The sequence below is a fragment of the Bufo bufo genome, chromosome 3 (assembly GCF_905171765.1).
Source record: "Bufo bufo chromosome 3, aBufBuf1.1, whole genome shotgun sequence".
Classification (NCBI taxonomy): domain Eukaryota; kingdom Metazoa; phylum Chordata; class Amphibia; order Anura; family Bufonidae; genus Bufo; species Bufo bufo.
Genome location: NC_053391.1, coordinates 704,479,895 through 704,503,733, shown reverse-complemented (window position 1 = coordinate 704,503,733; position 23,839 = coordinate 704,479,895). Strand labels below are relative to the sequence as shown.

The 23,839-nt window shown below is 51.6% G+C and overlaps 1 protein-coding gene across 2 annotated transcripts in view; it reads left to right on the top strand.

Moving 5' to 3' along the window:
• APBB1 (amyloid beta precursor protein binding family B member 1) overlaps nt 1-17,523 on the top strand; it is a 37,885-nt gene extending 20,362 nt beyond the window's left edge. The window contains exons 5-15 of one of the 2 annotated variants that reach the window (XM_040426693.1): nt 2,133-2,215; nt 5,459-5,516; nt 5,623-5,748; nt 7,706-7,833; nt 7,934-7,939; nt 8,054-8,168; nt 8,248-8,332; nt 9,411-9,494; nt 13,027-13,139; nt 13,990-14,166; nt 17,325-17,523. In XM_040426693.1, the coding sequence (XP_040282627.1) occupies nt 2,133-2,215; nt 5,459-5,516; nt 5,623-5,748; nt 7,706-7,833; nt 7,934-7,939; nt 8,054-8,168; nt 8,248-8,332; nt 9,411-9,494; nt 13,027-13,139; nt 13,990-14,166; nt 17,325-17,486 (1,137 nt within the window). In that variant the 3' untranslated portion in view covers nt 17,487-17,523. The remainder of the gene's footprint in view (nt 1-2,132; nt 2,216-5,458; nt 5,517-5,622; nt 5,749-7,705; nt 7,834-7,933; nt 7,940-8,053; nt 8,169-8,247; nt 8,333-9,410; nt 9,495-13,026; nt 13,140-13,989; nt 14,167-17,324) is intronic. The other variant, XM_040426694.1, reaches the window with a different exon arrangement.
• Nucleotides 17,524-23,839: the final 6,316 nt, after the last annotated feature.

Sequence of the window (23,839 nt, the reverse complement as noted above, 5' to 3'; positions counted from 1 at the left end):
ACTCCTGCCTGGCAGGTGAATTTCCTGCTGATTGCTCTGGCATCGGACAGGGTCCCGTAGTTCCTTCTGGGTCCGGGTGTTCCCTTATATTCTCTGCTCAGTTGTGCTATCTAACAGAGGGCAGTCCCCTGGGACCTTGCTATTGTCTGCGCCCGTCTGGTACTCTCTCCCCCTGTGAGTCTTCTGTATGTCGGTCGCAGCTGGTTTCTACATTTCGTGTAGTCACTCCCGTTTCTTTTATGGCGACTTCGTCTTTCCTTATGTGTATGGGTGTCTGTTGTTTTAGTGGTACAACCCAAGCCGCTGTACTTGCCCTCCCCGGGACAATGTATGCAGATTGCTAGCCACTATTCTTAGAATGGCTAGTTGTCCATGGCCAATCCCTTCCCATATGGTGGTTCTTTTCATTTTTTTCTTGGATATTCTGGTTTTTGTTGTCCTCTGGTGGTTCAGTTCCTGGTTCCTTGTGAGCCCATAGCGGGTTCTCCTTTCTGGATTCCCTGTCCCCGTTCATTTGACCACACAGATTCTGTAGGATTATCGTTGTTTGGGAGGGGCCTGGGTTGATTGTTCCCCTTGTGGGTCCAATAGCCTTGTGGACCTCTTGGTTTTCGTGTCTATCTTCCCGTCCTCCCACGTCAAGTACCTGGTATTGAGTGGTTTAGTGCTACGGTCTGCATTTCCACCTTATGGTCTCATTAGACCTTCCTCATTAGTCTGTTGGGAGTGCTCTCCTTCTCCTCCCATGTCTCTCAGTCCGGTGTGTCCCTGCTGAGTTTTCCTAGGCCTGCATCTCCCTGATACTTCGTTTGGCCAGAGTTTCTCCGGTCTTGCGCTTCTCAGCAATATTTTGTTTTCAGAGGCTCGTTCCTCGTCTCCTGGTTTTGGGATGCAGGTCTTATCTTATCTTTTCTTTTTTCCTGGCCTTTACTTACAACCCCCTCCCCTTCCAAGGGTTGGCAGTTTCCCTTAGCGCCTTTGGGGTTTTCACCTTTCAATAGGACACTTAACTTCTTCAACTGCTTCGCGGTGAGGGGAGACCTGCTCCCTTCACATGTGAACCTTGCTATGGCTTCCCTCACTCGTTTGGCCTTCAGTGATTCCATGTTCCCTTGCTCCCCTGGCCCATCAGGGGTTGGCCTCAGGGTGTTTGTGCTTTCACCTGAGACTATTAGAATGTTAGGTATCTCCGATACGCGGTGCTGTCCTACTTTCTCTCCAGCCTTCGGCTGAGCTCGGTGTTCCACTTTGCCTTCTTCTTGCATTTGGGTCGTTCTCCCAGGTATTTGTCCTGGGGTGCTGGCAGTCGTCACTGTGGCTTCCTTGGGGTTTCTCCCTTCTTATGAGGCTTCCTGCCTATTCCGTGCTTTTCTCCTGTTGGGTCACATGGTTCTTCCGCACCTGTATGCCCAATCGGTGGCATGGCTGTTCTTTTCCCACCCTCGGGGACTGCTTTGGGACGTCCCATGGTGCTGTGTCCCCCAATGCCATGCACAAGAAAATTGGATTTTTTGTACTCACCGTGAAATCCTTTTCTCGTAGTAGGCATTGGGGGACACAGATCCCATGTTTTTTACTTCCGCTTCTCCGGGCTGGTCTCTTGATCTTTCCCGGTACGGGGTTGTTGGTTCCTTGCCTTTCTTCTCTCTCCTACTGCTTTTGGTACAAACTGATCTGCCTAGTGTCTGTGGAGAGGGTATAGCCCAACGGGGAGGAGCCAACACTTTGTCTAGTGTCGCCTCCTAGTGGTAGTTGGACATATACCCATGGTGCTGTGTCCCCCTATGCCTACTACGAGAAAAGGGTTTTACAGTGAGTACAAAAAATCCACTTTTTGCCCTCATTTCCCTGATGTTCTTTTCTTTCCTGGACTGAGGACTTTCTGAAACGCGTTGTCACCTTGACGCCTCCCTGTAGATTTCTTCCATTAGGTGCTTCCGGCTTCTTGACGCTCTCCAGAAGTCCATGTAGTTTTGGTCAGGTTGCATGTTCATGTTGTAGGTGACTCATGTTCCTTATTTTATCTGTTGTCATGTGGGTGTAAGAGGAGCCGCCAGCAGCTCATAAGAAGGGCCGGCAGCAGCTGGCATTGGTGGTCTGAATAACAGGAAATATTCTGTCTTCTTCTCTAGGAGTTCTCGCAGGAGGAGTTATCAGACATCAGTCACCACGAGGCCGAAGACGTCACCTGCCACATCAACACCCTAAATCTCAGGTGACGCCCCAGACATAGCTATGGATGCCTGCTATCTGTCTCACCCTGCAGTGGGAGGAGCACACACCCTATATTCTATCCTCATTGTGTATGGGTCACCCTGCAGTGGGAGGAGCACACACCCTATATTCTATCCTCATTGTGTATGGGTCACCCTGCAGTGGGAGGAGCACACACCCTATATTCTATCCTCATTATGTATGGGTCACCCTGCAGTGGGAGGAGCACACACCCTATATTCTATCCTCATTATGTATGGGTCACCCTGCAGTGGGAGGAGCACACACCCTATATTCTATCCTCATTATGTATGGGTCACCCTGCAGTGGGAGGAGCACACACCCTATATTCTGTTCTCCTTGTGTATGGGTCACCCTGCAGTGGGAGGAGCACACACCCTATATTCTATCCTCATTGTGTATGGGTCACCCTGCAGTGGGAGGAGCACACACCCTATGATCCGTTCTCCTTGTGTATGGGTCACCCTGCAGTAGGAGGAGCACACACCCTATATTCTGTTCTCCTTGTGTATGGGTCACCCTGCAGTGGGAGGAGCACACACCCTATATTCTGTTCTCCTTGTGTATGGGTCACCCTGCAGTGGGAGGAGCACACACCCTATATTCTGTTCTCCTTGTGTATGGGTCACCCTGCAGTAGGAGGAGCACACACCCTATATTCCGTTCTCCTTGTGTATGGGTCACCCTGCAGTGGGAGGAGCACACACCCTATATTCTATCCTCCTTGTGTGTGGGTCACCCTGCAGTGGGAGGAGCACACACCCTATATTCTGTTCTCCTTGTGTATGGGTCACCCTGCAGTGGGAGGAGCACACACCCTATATTCTGTTCTCCTTGTGTATGGGTCACCCTGCAGTGGGAGGAGCACACACCCTATATTCTATCCTCATTGTGTATGGGTCACCCTGCAGTGGGAGGAGCACACACCCTATGATCCGTTCTCCTTGTGTATGGGTCACCCTGCAGTGGGAGGAGCACACACCCTATGATCCGTTCTCCTTGTGTATGGGTCACCCTGCAGTAGGAGGAGCACACACCCTATATTCTGTTCTCCTTGTGTATGGGTCACCCTGCAGTAGGAGGAGCACACACCCTATATTCTATCCTCATTGTGTATGGGTCACCCTGCAGTGGGAGGAGCACACACCCTATATTCTATCCTCATTGTGTATGGGTCACCCTGCAGTGGGAGGAGCACACACCCTATATTCCGTTCTCCTTGTGTATGGGTCACCCTGCAGTGGGAGGAGCACACACCCTATATTCTATCCTCCTTGTGTGTGGGTCACCCTGCAGTGGGAGGAGCACACACCCTATATTCTATCCTCATTGTGTATGGGTTACCCTGCAGTGGGAGGAGCACACACCCTATATTCTGTTCTCTTTGTGTATGGGTCACCCTGCAGTGGGAGGAACACACACCCTATATTCTGTTCTCCTTGTGTATGGGTCACCCTGCAGTGGGAGGAGCACACACCCTATATTCTGTTCTCCTTGTGTATGGGTCACCCTGCAGTGGGAGGAGCACACACCCTATATTCTGTTCTCCTTGTGTATGGGTCACCCTGCAGTGGGAGGAGCACACACCCTATATTCTATCCTCATTGTGTGTGGGTCACCCTGCAGTGGAAGGAGCACACACCCTATATTCTGTTCTCCTTGTGTATGGGTCACCCTGCAGTGGGAGGAGCACACACCCTATATTCTGTTCTCCTTGTGTATGGGTCACCCTGCAGTGGGAGGAGCACACACCCTATATTCTGTTCTCCTTGTGTATGGGTCACCCTGCAGTTTTGAGGAGCACACACCCTATATTCTGTTCTCCTTGTGTATGGGTCACCCTGCAGTGGGAGGAGCACACACCCTATATTCTGTTCTCCTTGTGTATGGGTCACCCTGCAGTGGGAGGAGCACACACCCTATATTCTGTTCTCCTTGTGTATGGGTCACCCTGCAGTGGGAGGAGCACACACCCTATATTCTGTTCTCCTTGTGTATGGGTCACCCTGCAGTGGGAGGAGCACACACCCTATATTCTGTTCTCCTTGTGTATGGGTCACCCTGCAGTGGGAGGAGCACACACCCTATATTCTGTTCTCCTTGTGTATGGGTCACCCTGCAGTGGGAGGAGCACACACCCTATATTCTATCCTCATTGTGTATGGGTCACCCTGCAGTGGGAGGAGCACACACCCTATATTCTGTTCTCCTTGTGTATGGGTCACCCTGCAGTGGGAGGAGCACACACCCTATGATCCGTTCTCCTTGTGTATGGTAACCCTGCAGTGGGAGGAGCACACACCCTATATTCTGTTCTCCTTGTGTATGGGTCACCCTGCAGTGGGAGGAGCACACACCCTATATTCTATCCTCATTGTGTATGGGTCACCCTGCAGTGGGAGGAGCACACACCCTATATTCTATCCTCATTGTGTATGGGTCACCCTGCAGTGGGAGGAGCACACACCCTATCATCTATCCTCCTTGTGTGTGGGTCACCCTGCAGTGGGAGGAGCACACACCCTATATTCTATCCTCATTGTGTATGGGTCACCCTGCAGTGGGAGGAGCACACACCCTATATTCTATCCTCATTGTGTATGGGTCACCCTGCAGTGGGAGGAGCACACACCCTATATTCTGTTCTCCTTGTGTATGGGTCACCCTGCAGTGGGAGGAGCACACACCCTATGATCCGTTCTCCTTGTGTATGGTAACCCTGCAGTGGGAGGAGCACACACCCTATATTCCGTTCTCCTTGTGTATGGGTCACCCTGCAGTGGGAGGAGCACACACCCTATATTCTGTTCTCCTTGTGTATGGGTCACCCTGCAGTGGGCGGAGCACACACCCTATATTCTGTTCTCCTTGTGTATGGGTCACCCTGCAGTGGGAGGAGCACACACCCTATATTCTATCCTCATTGTGTATGGGTCACCCTGCAGTAGGAGGGGCACACACCCTATATTCTATCCTCCTTGTGTATGGGTCACCCTGCAGTGGGAGGAGCACACACCCTATGATCCGTTCTCCTTGTGTATGGGTCACCCTGCAGTGGGAGGAGCACACACCCTATGATCCATTCTCCTTGTGTATGGGTCACCCTGCAGTGGGAGGAGCACACACACTTTGTATTATACCCCTCTTATGTTCAGGCGAGTCTTGGGGTTGACCTGATGTAGTGATGTCTTGAGATCATTAATTATATGCTATTACTCCTCAGCTCTGTTCATTTAGAAGAAGAGAAAGGGCCACTTCTGATCTCGGACTCGGGGCCACAGGTATGTATCACAGGTGCAGCTTCTTTTGCCGTGTACTGTTGTGAGGTCTCCTCCTCTGTGAATCTCTTGTTGACAGTCTCTGAATCTTGCTCATGGTCTCTTACAGAGGTTCCCGGTTTGCTCTCTGGGTTGGGTTGAAATGACAGAGGAGGACTTGGCCCCAGGACGGAGTAGTGTGGCCGTGAATAGCTGCATTCGACAGCTTTCTCTTCACAACCAGAGCCTAAGGCAGGTAGGTCCCCTCAGCAGCACCTCCCGCCAGAAGTCATTTACCACACCAAACACTTTGTAATATTAGACAAAAGCAATGATATCAACCATTCTGCTTCCGACCTCAGTGACTGTCTCTTTAGAGCCACCCTCTGTAATATTCATCTCCTCAGACCCCCATACTGTACAGCCCACATGGAATCAGCTCTGGACTCCTCCACAGATCTTAGTGCTGTCCACCTAAGGGCAGCTTAGATCTCCTCACCCTCTGTACAGCCCACATGGAATCAGCTCTGGACTTCACAGATCTTAGTGCTGTCCACCTAATGGCAGCTTAGGTCTCCTCACCCTCTGTACAGCCCACATGGAATCAGCTCTGGACTCCACAGATCTTAGTGCTGTCCACCTAAGGGCAGCTTAGATCTCCTCACCCTCTGTACAGCCCACATGGAATCAGCTCTGGACTCCACAGATCTTAGTGCTGTCCACCTAAGGGCAGCTTAGGTCTCCTCACCCTCTGTACAGCCCACATGGAATCAGCTCTGGACTTCACAGATCTTAGTGCTGTCCACCTAAGGGTAGCTTAGATCTCCTCACCCTCTCTACAGCCCACATGGAATCAGCTCTGGACTCCACAGATCTTAGTGCTGTCCACCTAAGGGCAGCTTAGGTCTCCTCACCCTCTGTACAGCCCACATGGAATCAGCTCTGGTCTCCACAGATCTTAGTGCTGTCCACCTAAAGGCAGCTTAGGTCTCCTCACCCTCTCTACAGCCCACATGGAATCACCTCTGGTCTCCACAGATCTTAGGGCTGTCCACCTAAGGGCAGCTTAGATCTCCTCACCCTCTGTACAGCCCACATGAAATCAGCTCTGGTCTCCACAGATCTAAGTGCTGTCCACCTAAGGGCAGCTTAGATCTCCTCACCCTCTGTACAGCCCACATGGAATTGGCTCTGGTCTCCACAGATCTTTGTGCTGTCCACCTAAGGGCAGCTTAGATCTCCTCACCCTCTGTACAGCCCACATGGAATCAGCTCTGGTCTCCACAGATCTTAGTGCTGTCCACCTAAGGGCAGCTTAGATCTCCTCACTCTCTCTACAGCCCACATGGAATTAGCTCTGGTCTCCACAGATCTTTGTGCTGTCCACCTAAGGGCAGCTTAGATCTCCTCACCCTCTGTACAGTCCACATGGAATCAGCTCTGGTCTCCACAGATCTTAGTGCTGTCCACCTAAGGGCAGCTTAGATCTCCTCACCCTCTCTACAGCCCAAATGGAATCAGCTCTGGTCTCCACAGATCTTTGTGCTGTCCACCTAAGGGCAGCTTAGATCTCCTCACCCTCTGTACAGTCCACATGGAATCAGCTCTGGTCTCCACAGATCTTAGTGCTGTCCACCTAAGGGCAGCTTAGATCTCCTCACCCTCTCTACAGCCCACATGGAATCAGCTCTGGTCTCCACAGATCTTAGTGCTGTCCACCTAAGGGCAGCTTAGATCTCCTCACCCTCTGTACAGCCCACATGGAATCAGCTCTGGTCTCCACAGATCTTAGTGCTGTCCACCTAAGGTCAGCTTAGATCTCCTCACCCTCTGTTTAGTCCACAAGGAATCAGCTCTGGTCTCCACAGATCTTCGTGCTGTCCACCTAAGGGCAGCTTAGATCTCCTCACCCTCTGTACAGTCCACATGGAATCAGCTCTGTTCTCCACAGATCTTTGTACTGTCCATCTGGAGGTAGCTAAAGTCTTCTCAGCACTCCAGTCCAGATGGTTTCAGAAGTAAGTTCTGGCCCAGAGTCTTTGAGTAGGTGAGGTCTTTACTGTAGTAGTAACTGCCCTTGATGATGCTGTGGGCCATAAATCTAGTGGAGGTTGGAGGAAACGCAGAGATTCTGTGATTCCCGAAAGGAGATGTTGCGTTAGATGTTTGATTGTAGGAGGTGAATCCCTTATGTCCTTCCTTGTGTCCTGCAGGGGAAAGACATGCTGCTGGTGCTGGATGATGACTCCCTGAAGCTCTATGACTCCTCTGGACAGACACTGCTGCACTCACAGCCCATTGTCAGCATCCGTGTGTGGGGCGTGGGGCGAGATGATGGCAGGTGAGGGCCCCTCTCTTCCTTTAACCCCTTGACCAGCACTTTTCTCTTGACTAAACCTCTTCCCCTCTGCTTTTTCTTGCTCTGCTGCTGATGGACACAGAGAGAGGTATGGAATCTATGGAGCCCGTGTGATGCTGGAGGCATGATGATGTGTCTATGGGGTAGTGTAGATTGTAGTGATGTCTGACCGTATTGAGCCCGCCTTTCTTCCTCGTCTCAGGGACTTTGCTTACGTAGCGAGAGACAAGCTGACGCAGCTGCTGAAGTGTCATGTGTTCCGATGTGAGATGCCGGCCAAGGCTATAGCGACAGGTCTGCACAGCGTCTGCTCCCGGGTACGTCCGAGTGCTACAGAGGGTCTTCCGACCACCACTCATCACCAGAATGTGCTATAACTCTCATTGTTTCCTACAGATAATGGCTGAAAGAAGAACCACTCGATCCCTCATGGACGGGCTGTTACTGGACCAATCTCGGCTGGTGGACGTCCCTTTCCAAGGTCAGGATCCCTGGTTGACCCCCTAAGTCAGTGTGAGGTCCTTGTGCTGACCCCAGAGTCATCACCCCGCATCATTTCTGTGCCCTGGAATAAAAATCCTCAGAAATATTTCAGGTTCCGTCTGCAGCAGATGTGTACGCAGATTTAAAAGGACATTCTGGTAATTTGAAGTCATCCCCTACCCACATGATGGGGATAACTATTCGATCTGTGTAGTTCCTACCCAGCAACCCAAACCTCTCTGGGCTCGGACATGAATGGAGTGGCAAGTCCAGCATGCACAGTAGCCCTCCATTCACTTCTATAGCATAGCCGAGTACAGCATTTGTGTCCATCAGGTCCCATAGAGATGAATAGAGCTGCAGAGCGCAGGCTTGACCTGGTGGGAGAACTTCAGATTACCAGAATACCCATGTAATGGTGGTCCGAAGAAGAAACGTCTGACCAGAGGGGAAAGGTGTGACCAGAGGGGAAAGGTGTGTGACCAGAGGGGAAAGGTGTGTGACCAGAGGGGAAAGGTGTGTGACCAGAGGGGAAAGGTGTGTGACCAGAGGGGAAAGGTGTGTGACCAGAGGGGAAAGGTGTGTGACCAGAGGGGAAAGGTGTGTGACCAGAGGGGAAAGGTGTGTGACCAGAGGGGAAAGGTGTGTGACCAGAGGGGAAAGGTGTGTGACCAGAGGGGAAAGGGGTGTGACCAGAGGGGAAAGGGGTGTGACCAGAGGGGAAAGGGGTGTGACCAGAGGGGAAAGGGGTGTGACCAGAGGGGAAAGGTGTGTGACCAGAGGGGAAAGGTGTGTGACCAGAGGGGAAAGGTGTGACCAGAGGAGGGGAAAGGTGTGACCAGAGGGGAAAGGGGTGTGACCAGAGGGGAAAGGTGTGTGACCAGAGGAGGGGAAAGGTGTGTGACCAGAGGAGGGGAAAGGTGTGACCAGAGGAGGGGAAAGGGGTGTGACCAGAGGGGAAAGGGGTGTGACCAGAGGGGAAAGGGGTGTGACCAGAGGGGAAAGGTGTGTGACCAGAGGGGAATGCTCATTAGCTCTGTCTCTGATTCCAGGTTTGTTCTCTCGTTTTCTTCCAGTTGAGTTTCCAGCTCCAAAGAATGAACTTGTTCAGCGTTTCCAGGTATTCTACTTGGGGAACGTCTCTGTCCATAAACCTGCGGGTAAGTTCTGTCTGGATCAGGAGCCATTACTGTGAGCTAAAAGCCTAGTGCTGGCAGCCATCATCCCAGGGGCAGGGAGGAGGGTACTGTCCACATACTGACTCCATGATGCCTCCATCATCCCAGGGGCAGGGAAGAGGGTACTGTCCACATACTGACCCCATGATGCCTCCATCATCCCAGGGGCAGGGAAGAGGCTACTGTCCACATACTGACCCCATGATGCCTCCATCATCCCAGGGGCAGGGAGGAGGGTACTGTCCACATACTGACCCCATGATGCCTCCATCATCCCAGGGGCAGGGAGGAGGGTACTGTCCACATACTGACTCCATGATGTCTCCATCATCCCAGGGGCAGGGAGGAGGGTACTGTTCACATACGGACCCCATGACGCCTCCATCATCCCGGAGGCAGGGAGGAGGGTACTGTCCACATACTGACTCCATGATGTCTCCTTCATCCCAGGGGCAGGTAGGAGGGTACTGTCCACATACTGAGCCCATGACGCCTCCATCATCCCGGGGGCAGGGAGGAGGGTACTGTCCACATACTGACTCCATGATGTCTCCATCATCCCGGGGGCAGGGAGGAGGGTACTGTCCACAGACTGACTCCATGATGTCTCCATCATCCCAGGGGCAGGGAGGAGGCTACTGTCCACAGACTGACCCCATGATGCCTCTATCATCCCAGGTGCAGGGAGGAGGCTACTGTCCACAGACTGACCCCATGATGCCTCTATCATCCCAGGGGCAGGGAGGAGGCTACTGTCCACAGACTGACCCCATGACAAATCAATAATCCCGGGGGCAGAGAGGAGGGTACTGTCCACATACTGACCCAATGATGTCTCCATCATCCCAGGGGCAGGTAGGAGGCTACTGTCCACATACTGACCCCATGACGCCTCCATCATCTCGGGGGCAGGGAGGAGGGTACTGACCCCATGACGCCTCCATCATCTCGGGGGCAGGGAGGAGGGTACTGACCCTGTAACAGAAGCCCTCTGTTTGTCTGTTGAGATGATTGGGTTACATACAGTTTCTGACCTGATTATCTCCCAGGCAGAGGGGAGGCATTGTGTGTCCTGTACGGGAGTTTTTATAAACAATGTGGTTTTCCTGTCTGGAGATGATTGGGTTACATACAGTGTCTGACCTAGTTATGACAAAGGGGAGACATTGTGTGGGACTGTCCCGGATTGTGTGGTTATTTCCATTGGTCTGTGTGGTTGTCACGCAGTTCTCAATCAGGTCCACGGGGGAGGGCCCCTTCCATGGAGACTTGTATATAAGGCCAAGGGTGGCACCAATAAATGTTGTTCTTCTTACCCTCAACTCGCAGCCTCGTCTCGTGTTGTAGGGAACAGCTATATCACTACTAGCTCTTGTAAGAGATGCACAGCAACTGGGAATCGCAACTTGGCTTGGGAGTCTCTGGAGCAACTCTACAGGGGGTGTAATGATATCAACCCGAGGGAAGGGGGTATACTGACCACATCCATCATCCCGAGGGAGAGGGTATACTGACCACATCCATCATCCCGAGGGAAGGCGGTATACTGACCACATCCATCATCCCGAGGGAAGGGGGTATACTGACCACATCCATCATCCCGAAGGAAGGGGGTATACTGACCACATCCATCATCCCGAAGGAAGGGGGTATACTGACCACATCTATCATCCCGAGGGAAGGGGGTATACTGACCACATCCATCATCCCGAGGGAAGGAGGTATACTGACCACATCCATCATCCCGAGGGAAGGGGGTGTACTGACCACATCCATCATCCCGAGGGAAGGGGGTGTACTGACCACATCCATCATCCCGAGGGAAGGGGGTATACTGACCACATCCATCATCCCGAGGGAAGGGGGTGTACTGACCACATCCATCATCCCGAGGGAAGGGGGTATACTGACCACATCCATCATCCCGTGGGAAGGGGGTATACTGACCACATCCATCATCCCGAGGGAAGGGGGTATACTGACCACATCCATCATCCCGAGGGAAGGGGGTGTACTGACCACATCCATCATCCCGAGGGAAGGGGGTATACTGACCACATCCATCATCCCGAGGGAAGGGGGTATACTGACCACATCCATCATGCCGGGGGCAGGGAGTGTACTAACCATATCCATCATCCCGGGGGCAGGGGGTGTACTGACCACATCCATCATGCCAGGGGCAGGGAGTGTACTAACCATATCCATCATCCCAAGGGCAGGGGATGTACTGACCATATCCATCATCCCTGGGGCAGGGGGTATACTGACCATATCCATCATCCCGGGGGCAGGGTGTTTACTGACCATTTCCATCATCCCTGGGGCAGGGGGTTTACTGACCATATCCATCATCCCTGGGGCAGGGGGTTTACTGACCATATCCATCATCCCTGGGGCAGGGGGTGTACTGACCATATCCATCATCCCTGGGGCAGGGGGTGTACTGACCGTATCCATCATCCCGGGGGCAGGGTGTTTACTGACCATTTCCATCATCCCGGGGGCAGGGTGTTTACTGACCATTTCCATCATCCCGGGGGCAGGGTGTTTACTGACCATTTCCATCATCCCTGGGGCAGGGTGTTTACTGACCATTTCCATCATCCCGGGGGCAGGGTGTTTACTGACCATTTCCATCATCCCGGGGGCAGGGTGTTTACTGACCATATCAATCATCCCGGGGGCAGGGGGTGTACTGACCATTTCCATCATCCCGGGGGCAGGGGGTGTACTGACCACATCCATCATCCCGGGGGCAGGGAGTGTACTGACCGTATCCTTCATCCCTGGGGCAGGGAGTGTACTGACCCTATCCATCATCCCTGGGGCAGGGAGTGTACTGACCCTATCCATCATCCCGGGGGCAGGGAGTGTACTGACCGTATCCATCATCCCGGGGGCAGGGGGTGTACTGACCCTATCCATCATCCCGGGGGCAGGGGGTGTACTCACCACATCCATCATCCCGGGGGCAGGGGGTGTACTGACCACATCCATCATCCCGGGGGCAGGGGGTGTACTGACCTTACCCATCATCCCGGGGGCAGGGGGTGTACTGACCTTACCCATCATCCCGGGGGCAGGGGGTGTACTGACCTTACCCATCATCCCGGGGGCAGGGGGTGTACTGACCATATCCATCTTCCCGGGGGCAGGAGGTATTCTGATCACATTCATCATCCCGGGGGCAGGAGGTATTCTGACCATACCCATCATCTCGGGGGCAGGCGGTGTACTGACCGTATCCATCATCCCGGGGGCAGGGGGTGTACTGACCGTATCCATCATCCTGGGGGCAGGGGGTGTACTGACCGTATCCATCATCCCGGGGGCAGGGGGTGTACTGACCGTATCCATCATCCCGGGGGCAGGGGGTGTACTGACCACATCCATCATCCCGGGGGCAGGAGGTGTACTGACCATACCCATCATCCCGGGGGCAGGGGGTATTTTGATCACATTCATCATCCCGGGGGCAGGGGCTATTGACAGCGTACCTCTGTTCCTGTAGGAATGGACCTGATAAACAACACCCTGCAGACTGCACTGAGCACCGACCGCGCTGACTGGACCCCCGTCATTGTTAATGTGGCCTCAGCGACCGTAACCGTCTTACACCAGCAGGTAAGAGCCTCTCTGGTCAGCAGTGTATTCGATGACTGTGGCCCCTCTAATGCATGGAGGCCTCTAAGACATACTCCAGCCTCGTGTATGCCTTCAGTCTGATTTCATCAATGAGTGCGTCTGAGATTTGTCTGCCATTGTAGAAGCGCCCAGACAGGAGGCTTTTAGAGAGCTGCCTAGTGCGGCCGGATTGAGAGGATGATGGGTGTTCTACTGCAGACAGTTCTGGCTGCCGGCTCACAGATGAGGACTCGTGTACTCGTAGGCGGTAGCTGTGCCCTCCACCAGCATCTCAATATGTATCCTGCCCGCTGTCCTTAAAGGGGTATTGTCATCATAAACATTATGGCATCTGACAGGATGGTGCACCCATCTAAGGTACTATCCTATCTCCAGAATAGGGGTCTTCTTGCCTCCGTCCCACCAAGATAGGGACCCGTCCTATCAGACATTTACAGGAGATGGCAGCGATGTCTAAGGTGTGAATACCTTATTAACCCCAGTTCTGGCCTTTCCACACCTATGTGCCCAGGTGAACTGTGGCGAGGTCCCCTGGTCTCAATCGGTGACCCAGTCTAAGGGTTCCCTTTGGTCCCTGCTATGGAATAGGAAGCTGTAACCCAGAAGATGTCGCTGCTGAGCGAGCAGCTGGACCGCCCTCCATTAAAAAAACAATGGGCTGTCGTTAAGGGGTTAATGGGGAGTATATGGGTAATTGGGCTGTATATCGGCGTCGGGTCGGAGCTACCTGTCGCACCACGGATATGATGGTGTCAGGATCCTTAGCCGTAGGTCACATGACTCCACCAGTCACTGCGGGAATTCTTACATATTGTGCATTTTCTTTCAGACGGAGGCGACTCTCAGTGAATGCCGCGTCCGATTCCTTTCTTTCATGGGGGTCGGACGTGACGTCCACACATTTGCTTTCATCATGGCAGAAGCCCCGGGAATCTTCATCTGTCACATGTTCTGGTGCGAACCCAACGCTGCACATCTGTCGGAGGCTGTTCAGGCTGCCTGCATGGTAAGAGGAGGTCGTGAGACGGGACGATGGCTGCTGTCACGTCCCAGCCTCTCCCCATAGTCATCACTTCACCGCTCCTGACATTACCTGGCCGTGGAGGGCATATGGATGACACATGTGATACTGCTTATTTACTATTTATTTTCTCCGATGGGCTGCTCCGTTCCCTCGCGGTGCCCCCCGTTCTGTAAATCCATACCATCCGTACAGGGAGGAGGAGACAGCCGAGTTTCTCAGGGGGCGTGTCCTTCTCCATGGCTGTGAGCTGGCCAATCGCAGCTGAGAAACCTAGCCGTCTCCTCCTCCCTGTACCGATGATATGGATTTACATACAGGGTGGGAAACCAGAACGGGGGGCACAGCGAGGGAACGGAGCAGCCCATCCGGAAAGAAAATAAGCGATATCTCATGTCATCGATATGCCTTACAAAAACTATAGCTAAAGAGATGGCAGAATCTTCGCTGTCCCCTATGGGAAGATGTCACTTATGTTTCCCGGAGCTACGTTACCCTCTCCAGACGCTACCTGTGGTGTGAGCGCACCGGGGTATTAACGCGCTTCACTCAGCTTTTTGTCTTTAGCCCTGACTAAACTTATGTTGGGGGACTAAACGTGCCAACGCTCAGCCTGTTTATATAGACACGGCTTAGATTGGATTATTACTCTAGCACCCCCATGGTCACTGGTAAACCTGTTAGACGCGGAGATCCGCCATACCATCGCAGTCCTCAGTAATTACAGGAGATACCGTGATAGCATGGAGCGAAGTCCGTAAAACAGCTGGATTAAGTGATAGGAGGCGCAGAATAAACTGAGAGATGGCGACGCAGAGGAGATGTCCATAAGAGGGCAGCACCTACACTTAGGGAAACGGGAAATACGCGAGACTATCCTGGTCACAAAATATCAAGAACAGCAGACATCTTAAAGGAATGGAGCAGGGTGTGTAGAGCAGGGACAGGTGGAGGAAATCCCGCTTTCATTTCTATCCCTTTAACATTCCCAGCGTTTCTAAGAACCCCAGTCATCTCGATGTGGGCTGGCAGAGGCCGATCTGCTCCATTAGACGCAGACATTTTGGAGAGAAGTGGTAGATTGGATTTCTGATACACAGGGGCAAGGGATATCCTTCTCTCCGGAGGTGATACTCTTCCATATCTTTGCTGAGGATCATAAACCCCCTCTGATAGCGGCCTTGTTGGTAGACACGAGGGGTCTCGTACATTGGTTGAAGCCAACTGTTACACTGATATCTGATGACATGTCTAGACACAAAAAGATAAAAAGACTGCTGGTTTCTTCCGTGGATGGACGACGCTCATTAGCAGACGTACACCACAAGCTGACCGTGTGTCCCTCAGGCAAGCTTTTCACTGTACAGAATGGTGTGCTAGAGAAGGGCCACATCCCTCTACATGAGGGTTATTATATCCGGAATAATCTCCTTTTCTTCCTGGTGAATTTTGTTGAAAACAATAAAAATTTATAAAAAAACACAGCCAGGTGTTTATATGCTAATGTCAGGAGCGGAGAAAGATCCTCTTTAATCCACTGTAGTAATCATTATAGGATTACAATCCTCATCATTTCTGGCTGTCCCCGCTGCTGTCCCCGCTCCGGCCTTGTAGTAATCATTATAGGATTAAAATCCTCATCATTTCTGTCTGTATCCGCTGCTGTCCCCGCTCCGGCCTTGTAGTAATCATTATAGGATTACAATCCTCATCATTTCTGGCTGTCCCCGCTGCTGTCCCCGCTCCTGCCTTGTAGTAATCATTATAGGATTACAATCCTCATCATTTCTGTCTGTCCCCGCTCCGGCCTTGTAGTAATCATTATAGGATTACAATCCTCATCATTTCTGTCTGTATCCGCTGCTGTCCCCGCTCCTGCCTTGTAGTAATCATTATAGGATTACAATCCTCATCATTTCTGGCTGTATCCGCTGCTGTCCCTGCTCCTGCTTTGTAGTAATCATTATAGGATTACAATCCTCATCATTTCTGGCTGTCCCCGCTGCTGTCCCCGCTCCTGCCTTGTAGTAATGATTATAGGATTACAATCCTCATCATTTCTGGCTGTATCCGCTGCTGTCCCCGCTCCTGCCTTGTAGTAATCATTATAGGATTACAATCCTCATCATTTCTGGCTGTCCCCGCTGCTGTCCCCGCTCCTGCCTTGTAGTAATCATTATAGGATTACAATCCTCATCATTTCTGGCTGTCCCCGCTGCTGTCCCCGCTCCTGCCTTGTAGTAATCATTATAGGATTACAATCCTCATCATTTCTGGCTGTCCCCGCTGCTGTCCCCGCTCCTGCCTTGTAGTAATCATTATAGGATTACAATCCTCATCATTTCTGGCTGTCCCCGCTGCTGTCCCCGCTCCGGCCTTGTAGTAATCATTATAGGATTACAATCCTCATCATTTCTGGCTGTATCCGCTGCTGCCTTGTAGTAATCATTATAGGATTACAATCCTCATCATCTCTGGCTGTCCCCGCTCCTGCCTTGTAGTAATCATTATAGGATTACAATCCTCATCATTTCTGGCTGTCCCCGCTCCGGCCTTGTAGTAATCATTATAGGATTACAATCCTCATCATCTCTGGCTGTCCCCGCTCCGGCCTTGTAGTAATCATTATAGGATTACAATCCTCATCATTTCTGGCTGTATCCGCTGCTGTCCCCGCTCCTGCCTTGTAGTAATCATGATAGGATTACAATCCTCATCATTTCTGGCTGTCCCCGCTCCGGCCTTGTAGTAATCATTATAGGATTACAATCCTCATCATCTCTGGCTGTCCCCGCTCCGGCCTTGTAGTAATCATTATAGGATTACAATCCTCATCATTTCTGGCTGTCCCTGCTCCTGCCTTGTAGTAATCATTATAGGATTACAATCCTCATCATTTCTGGCTGTCCCCGCTCCGGCCTTGTAGTAATCATTATAGGATTACAATCCTCATCATCTCTGGCTGTCCCCGCTCCGGCCTTGTAGTAATCATTATAGGATTACAATCCTCATCATTTCTGGCTGTCCCCGCTCCGGCCTTGTAGTAATCATTATAGGATTACAATCCTCATCATCTCTGCCTCCCAGGGTCGTTCTCAGTCTCTGCTCCCTCCTCGCTCTAACCTTCTCTCTGTTTTCCTCAGCTGCGATATCAGAAGTGCTTGGACGCGCGGCCTCAGAGCGTCTCCTGTCTGCCCGCTCCTCCTGACTCAGTTGCCCGCCGCGTCGGCTCCAGTGTCCGAAGAGGAGTGCAGTCCCTGATCGGCTCCTTCAAAACCAAGCGTCCTGGAGGACAGACACCTTGACTCTTCTGTGACATCTGCCCCCGCCCTGCGCGGTCTGCTGGGTGCAGCATGTATGTTCTTTAGTCTTGTATCCCGCTATTGTAAGGGCAGAAAGACACTCTAGTGATGGGGTTACCTCTGGAATACCAGGACCCTGTATGAGGCCTTCTGAAGAGCAATAAGGCGACCGAAATCTGCCGGGACCTTGTCTTTGGGAGGTTGTTATTGTGCTTGTGTAGATAATGTGTCTGTGTGGTGTAACGTCTAACACATTAATATCACGCGTGTGCAGCCTGAAAACTCAGTTTTCGGACTGCTCCCACATGGCATCTATTGGAGCAGTCATGACCTCGTAGTTTTGATAGCACAGTGTCCACCTTCCATCGATGACCTCTGGCCTGGGGCAGAGCCGTCCCTCTTCTGGTGGATGACGTGTAGTTCTTCAGCACGCCATGCAGAGCAGAATGGGGGCTCTATTGCCCCGCATCTTAAAAGCCACTAGCATAGCAGATTTCAATAGTGGCCTGATGTGGGAACCTGCCAGTGATGACCAAAATCTGACTTCATTCTGCAGTCCCAATGAGTCCCTTACTGGTGCTGATCTTGACGTTGCCGTTCTTAGCATCAAGACATTTGTGATGCGACCCCACTCTACTTGGTGTGAACCCATGCAGCTGTGACCTGGGTTTGCACCTTGGTACAGTGGTGGTGCGTCATTAACACCCCCAGCGTGCAGTCACCTCGCCGCGGTTGGAGGATAACGCGGCACTAAACCATGTAGCTGCTGCTCTGTGTGTGATAACACTACATCGAAGCAAACCCTGGTCTCTGTTCATGTTGCGTGTTCCTTGGATGAAAGCAGGATGGAGATGTTTCTCCAGAATTACTATAACTCTACGCCTCTAGAATTCAGCCAGCGGAAGGTTCCCGCGGCAGAGGGTAACATCTGAGAGCCCCATAAGGTTATTTACAGTTGTAGTTGTATTTATTGCACCTTTTCTCTTTATATAATTTAATACATTGTGAGATTGAGGTTTGGAAACGGTTTCTGATCCAGCTGACCCTCTCTCCCATGTTTGCTTAGACCATGTATGTGAGCGATCAGACATGTGTCATATAGAAGCTGCTGTGCGTGAAACGCTGATATACCCTAGTTCTGGAACACACTGATGTATGACTGGTCTATGTGATGAGCTGGTATACCAGAGCATGCCAGTGTATGAATGGTGTGTGCGGTGTCCTGGAACACGCACCCGAGTGGCAGCTGGACCCCTGTTTGTGCAGTACTGTCATTGTTAACACTAAAATCCTCTGTTATATCCAATCTAATGAAATAAAAGCCTAACCTGACAGATCGGGCGCGTGCGTGTCTTCTCTGCCTGCAGCTTCCACCTGCTGTTATAGTGGCGCCCTCTACTTACCACCAGATGTCTCTACAAGAGTTCAGCATAAAATAAACCCCCTGAAACATGCAAGGTTAGAAGCTAAGAAAGAGGGGCAGGGTCTGAGACGGAAGGGCAGGGTCTGAGACGGAAGGGCAGGGTCTGAGACGGAAGGGCAGGGTCTGAGGCGGAAGGGCAGGGTCTGAGGCGGAAAGGCAGGGTCTGAGGCGGAAAGGCAGGGTCTGAGGCGGAAGGGCAGGGTCTGAGACGGAAGGGCAGGGTCTGAGACGGAAGGGCAGGGTCTGAGACGGAAGGGCAGGGTCTGAGGCGGAAGGGCAGGGTCTGAGGCGGAAGGGCAGGGTCTGAGGCGGAAGGGCAGGGTCTGAGGCGGAAGGGCAGGGTCTGAGGCGGAAGGGCAGGGTCTGAGGCGGAAGGGCAGGGTCTGAGGCGGAAGGGCAGGGTCTGAGGCGGAAGGGCAGGGTCTGAGGCGGAAGGGCAGGGTCTGAGACGGAAGGGCAGGGTCTGAGACGGAAGGGCAGGCAGGGCAGCATCTGAGGAGGGAGGGCAGGGGCTGAGAAAGGCAGCAGATGAGGAGGGAGGGCAGGGGCTGAGAAAGGCAGCAGATGAGGGAGGGCAGGGGCTGAGAAAGGCAGATGAGGGAGGGCAGGGGCTGAGAAAGGCAGCAGATGAGGAGGGAGGGCAGGGGCTGAGAAAGGCAGCAGATGAGGAGGGAGGGCAGGGGCTGAGAAAGGCAGCAGATGAGGAGGGAGGGCAGGGGCTGAGAAAGGCAGGGTCTGAGACGGAAGGGCAGGGTCTGAGAAAGGCAGCAGATGAGGAGGGAGGGCAGGGGCTGAGAAAGGCAGCAGATGAGGAGGGAGGGCACGGGCTGAGAAAGGCAGCAGATGAGGAGGGAGGGCAGGGGCTGAGAAAGGCAGCAGTTGATGAGGGAGGGCAGGGGCTGAGAAAGGCAGCAGATGATGAGGGAGGGCAGGGGCTGAGAAAGGCAGCAGTTGATGAGGGAGGGCAGGGGCTGAGAGGCAGCAGATGAGGAGGGAGGGCAGGGGCTGAGAAAGGCAGCAGATGAGGAGGGAGGGCAGGGGCTGAGAAATGCAGCAGATGAGGAGGGAGGGCAGGGGCTGAGAAAGGCAGCAGATGAGGAGGGAGGGCAGGGGCTGAGAAAGGCAGCAGATGAGGGAGGGCAGGGGCTGAGAAAGGCAGCAGATGAGGAGGGAGGGCAGGGGCTGAGAAAGGCAGCAGATGAGGAGGGAGGGCAGGGGCTGAGAAAGGCAGCAGATGATGAGGGAGGGCAGGGGCTGAGAAAGGCAGCAGATGAGGAGGGAGGGCAGGGGCTGAGAAAGGCAGCAGATGAGGAGGGAGGGCAGGGGCTGAGAAAGGCAGCAGATGAGGAGGGAGGGCAGGGGCTGAGAAAGGCAGCAGATGAGGAGGGAGGGCAGGGGCTGAGAAAGGCAGCAGTTGAAGGGGCTGAGAAAGGCAGCAGATGAGGGAGGGCAGGGGCTGAGGAGGGACGGCAGGGGCTGAGAAAGAGCATCTGAGGAGGGCAAGGGCTGAGGAGGAAGGGCAGATGCTGAGCAAGAAGGGCAGAGGCTGAGAAAGAAAGCGGCTGAGGAGGGATGGCAGGGGCTGAGAGAGCATCTGAGGAGGGGAGGGCAAGGGCTGAGGAGAAGGGCAAGGGCTGGGGAGGAAGGGCAGATGCTAAGAAAGAAGGGCAGGGGCTGGGAAAGGCAGCAGATGAGGAGGGAGGGCAGGGGCTGGGAAAGGCAGCAGATGAGGAGGGAGGGCAGGGGCTGGGAAAGGCAGCAGATGAGGAGGGAGGGCAGGGGCTGGGAAAGGCAGCAGATGAGGAGGGAGGGCAGGGGCTGAGAAAGGCAGCAGATGAGGAGGGAGGGCAGGGGCTGAGAAAGGCAGCAGATGAGGGAGGGCAGGGGCTGAGGAGGGACGGCAGGGGCTGAGAAAGAAAGGAGCTGAGGAGGAAGAGCAGAGCATGAAGATGGAAGTCCCTTCTTTATAGTCCAGTTAATCGAGCATGTCCTCGAAGCCTGTCGTCTTACTGAAAGGGTAGTAGATGCATGGAAGGGAATCCACTGTCAGTGGGGGATATTTATCAAAACTGGTGTAAAGAAAAACTGGCTTATTTGCCCCTAGAAACCAATCGGATTCCACCTTGTAATTTTTTAGAGCTACGACCACTAAGCCAGTTTTCCTTTTCACCATCTTTGATAAATCTCCTATAAACCTGGAGGGGATAATCCTATATCTGTCCTAAGCTAGAAAGGCTGCCTAGATGGGGCAGGAGGGCAGCAGTCTGTCAGCGCCCGTTATTTCCAGAAGTTCCACATTAGGTTTGTCTTTGACACTGGCTTTTCATCTAGCAGAAGAGATTTCAGTTCTGTGACTATTCCAGCCTTCACGTTTCACACCTCGTCCTCTGTGTGGTCGAGCATGCATGTATATATGGAGTAGGATGAGGAGAATAAGTCACATCTAGACACTCCTGTCCCCTACAGATGCCTCTTCCTTGGGTACAAGCACGTGAGGCCGCCTGATCCTTCTTTTCCCTGACCGCTACCATTAGGGTGCCTGATATGTAGTGTGTGTGGCTAGTGAAGACATTTTCAGGTGCAGTCCTTGCCGTGATCATCACTGTGCCACAAGGAAGTCTATTCGATAGTGCTAATGTTTGAGAGGATGATGAGATCCATGAGGATGCAGTATCTGCCCTTGCCAATAATTGACTGGTCCTCACATCACCACACAGAGGACCATACTGGGGACCTCCTTGTAGCACGGCTTCTCATCTTGGCTGTGATCAGTGTCCTGTACCAGCGTCCCAACAGGACAAAGGTGACACATTAGGATTAGTCCTCGACTTGCTGGATTTCCTCTTTAGATTTGGTTCATGAAGGGACAGCTTTCTTCTGGTGCAATTAGTTATGGCAGGAAACAGTCCCAAAACAGGATGCTGGCAGCTTCGTGTTCACACATGCTGTTCCCTTGCTGGGATGCTTTGAATTTGCTGTAATTTTAGTTACTGTTTTTAAAATGAAACAGCATTTCTATAGGGAAATCTGCGACTGATAATGTGACCTGACAACTGGTGTGAATGATTGGCAGCCTCACATGCTTTGTGGGATTAGAATCCTGAACCCCATGTCTGGTGACTGGTGCTGTGGAACCACCTTTGTTGGATTAGTGATGAGAATGTCTGTACAGTGCTGTGGAATATGTCAGTGATATATAAGTGATGAGAATGTCTGTACAGCGCTGTGGAATATGTCAGTGATATATAAGTGATGAGTGTCTGTACAGTTGTGGAATATGTCAGTGATATATAAGTGATGAGAATGTCTGTACAGCGCTGTGGAATATGTCAGTGATATATAAGTGATGAGAATGTCTGTACAGCGCTGTGGAATATGTCAGTGATATATAAGTGATGAGAATGTCTGTACAGCGCTGTGGAATATGTCAGTGATATATAAGTGATGAGAATGTCTGTACAGCGCTGTGGAATATGTCAGTGATATATAAGTGATGGGAATGTCTGTACAGCGCTGTGGAATATGTCAGTGATATATAAGTGATGAGAATGTCTGTACAGCGCTGTGGAATATGTCAGTGATATATAAGTGATGAGAATGTCTGTACAGCGCTGTGGAATATGTCAGTGATATATAAGTGATGAGAATGTCTGTACAGCGCTGTGGGATATGTCAGTGATATATAAGAGATGAGAATGTCTGTACAGCGCTGTGGAATATGTCAGTGATATATAAGTGATGAGAATGTCTGTACAGCGCTGTGGAATATGTCAGTGATATATAAGTGATGAGAATGTCTGTACAGCGCTGTGGAATATGTCAGTGATATATAAGGGATGAGAATGTCTGTACAGCGCTGTGGAATATGTCAGTGATATATAAGTGATGAGAATGTCTGTACAGAGCTGTGGAATATGTCAGTGATATATAAGTGATGAGAATGTCTGTACAGTGCTGTGGAATATGTCAGTGATATATAAGTGATGAGAATGTCTGTACAGCGCTGTGGAATATGTCAGTGATATATAAGGGATGAGAATGTCTGTACAGAGCTGTGGAATATGTCAGTGATATATAAGGGATGAGAATGTCTGTACAGCGCTGTGGAATATGTCAGTGATATATAAGTGATGAGAATGTCTGTACAGCGCTGTGGAATATGTCAGTGATATATAAGTGATGAGAATGTCTGTACAGCGCTGTGGAATATGTCAGTGATATATAAGGGATGAGAATGTCTGTACAGCGCTGTGGAATATGTCAGTGATATATAAGGGATGAGAATGTCTGTACAGAGCTGTGGAATATGTCAGGGATATATAAGTGATGAGAATGTCTGTACAGCGCTGTGGAATATGTCAGTGATATATAAGTGATGACAATGTCTGTACAGCGCTGTGGAATATGTCAGTGATATATAAGAGATGAGAATGTCTGTACAGCGCTGTGGAATATGTCAGTGATATATAAGTGATGAGAATGTCTGTACAGCGCTGTGGAATATGTCAGTGATATATAAGGGATGAGAATGTCTGTACAGCGCTGTGGAATATGTCAGTGATATATAAGTGATGAGAATGTCTGTACAGCGCTGTGGAATATGTCAGTGATATATAAGTGATGAGAATGTCTGTACAGCGCTGTGGAATATGTCAGTGATATATAAGGGATGAGAATGTCTGTACAGCGCTGTGGAATATGTCAGTGATATATAAGTGATGAGAATGTCTGTACAGAGCTGTGGAATATGTCAGTGATATATAAGTGATGAGAATGTCTGTACAGTGCTGTGGAATATGTCAGTGATATATAAGTGATGAGAATGTCTGTACAGCGCTGTGGAATATGTCAGTGATATATCAGTGATGAGAATGTCTGTACAGAGCTGTGGAATATGTCAGTGATATATAAGGGATGAGAATGTCTGTACAGC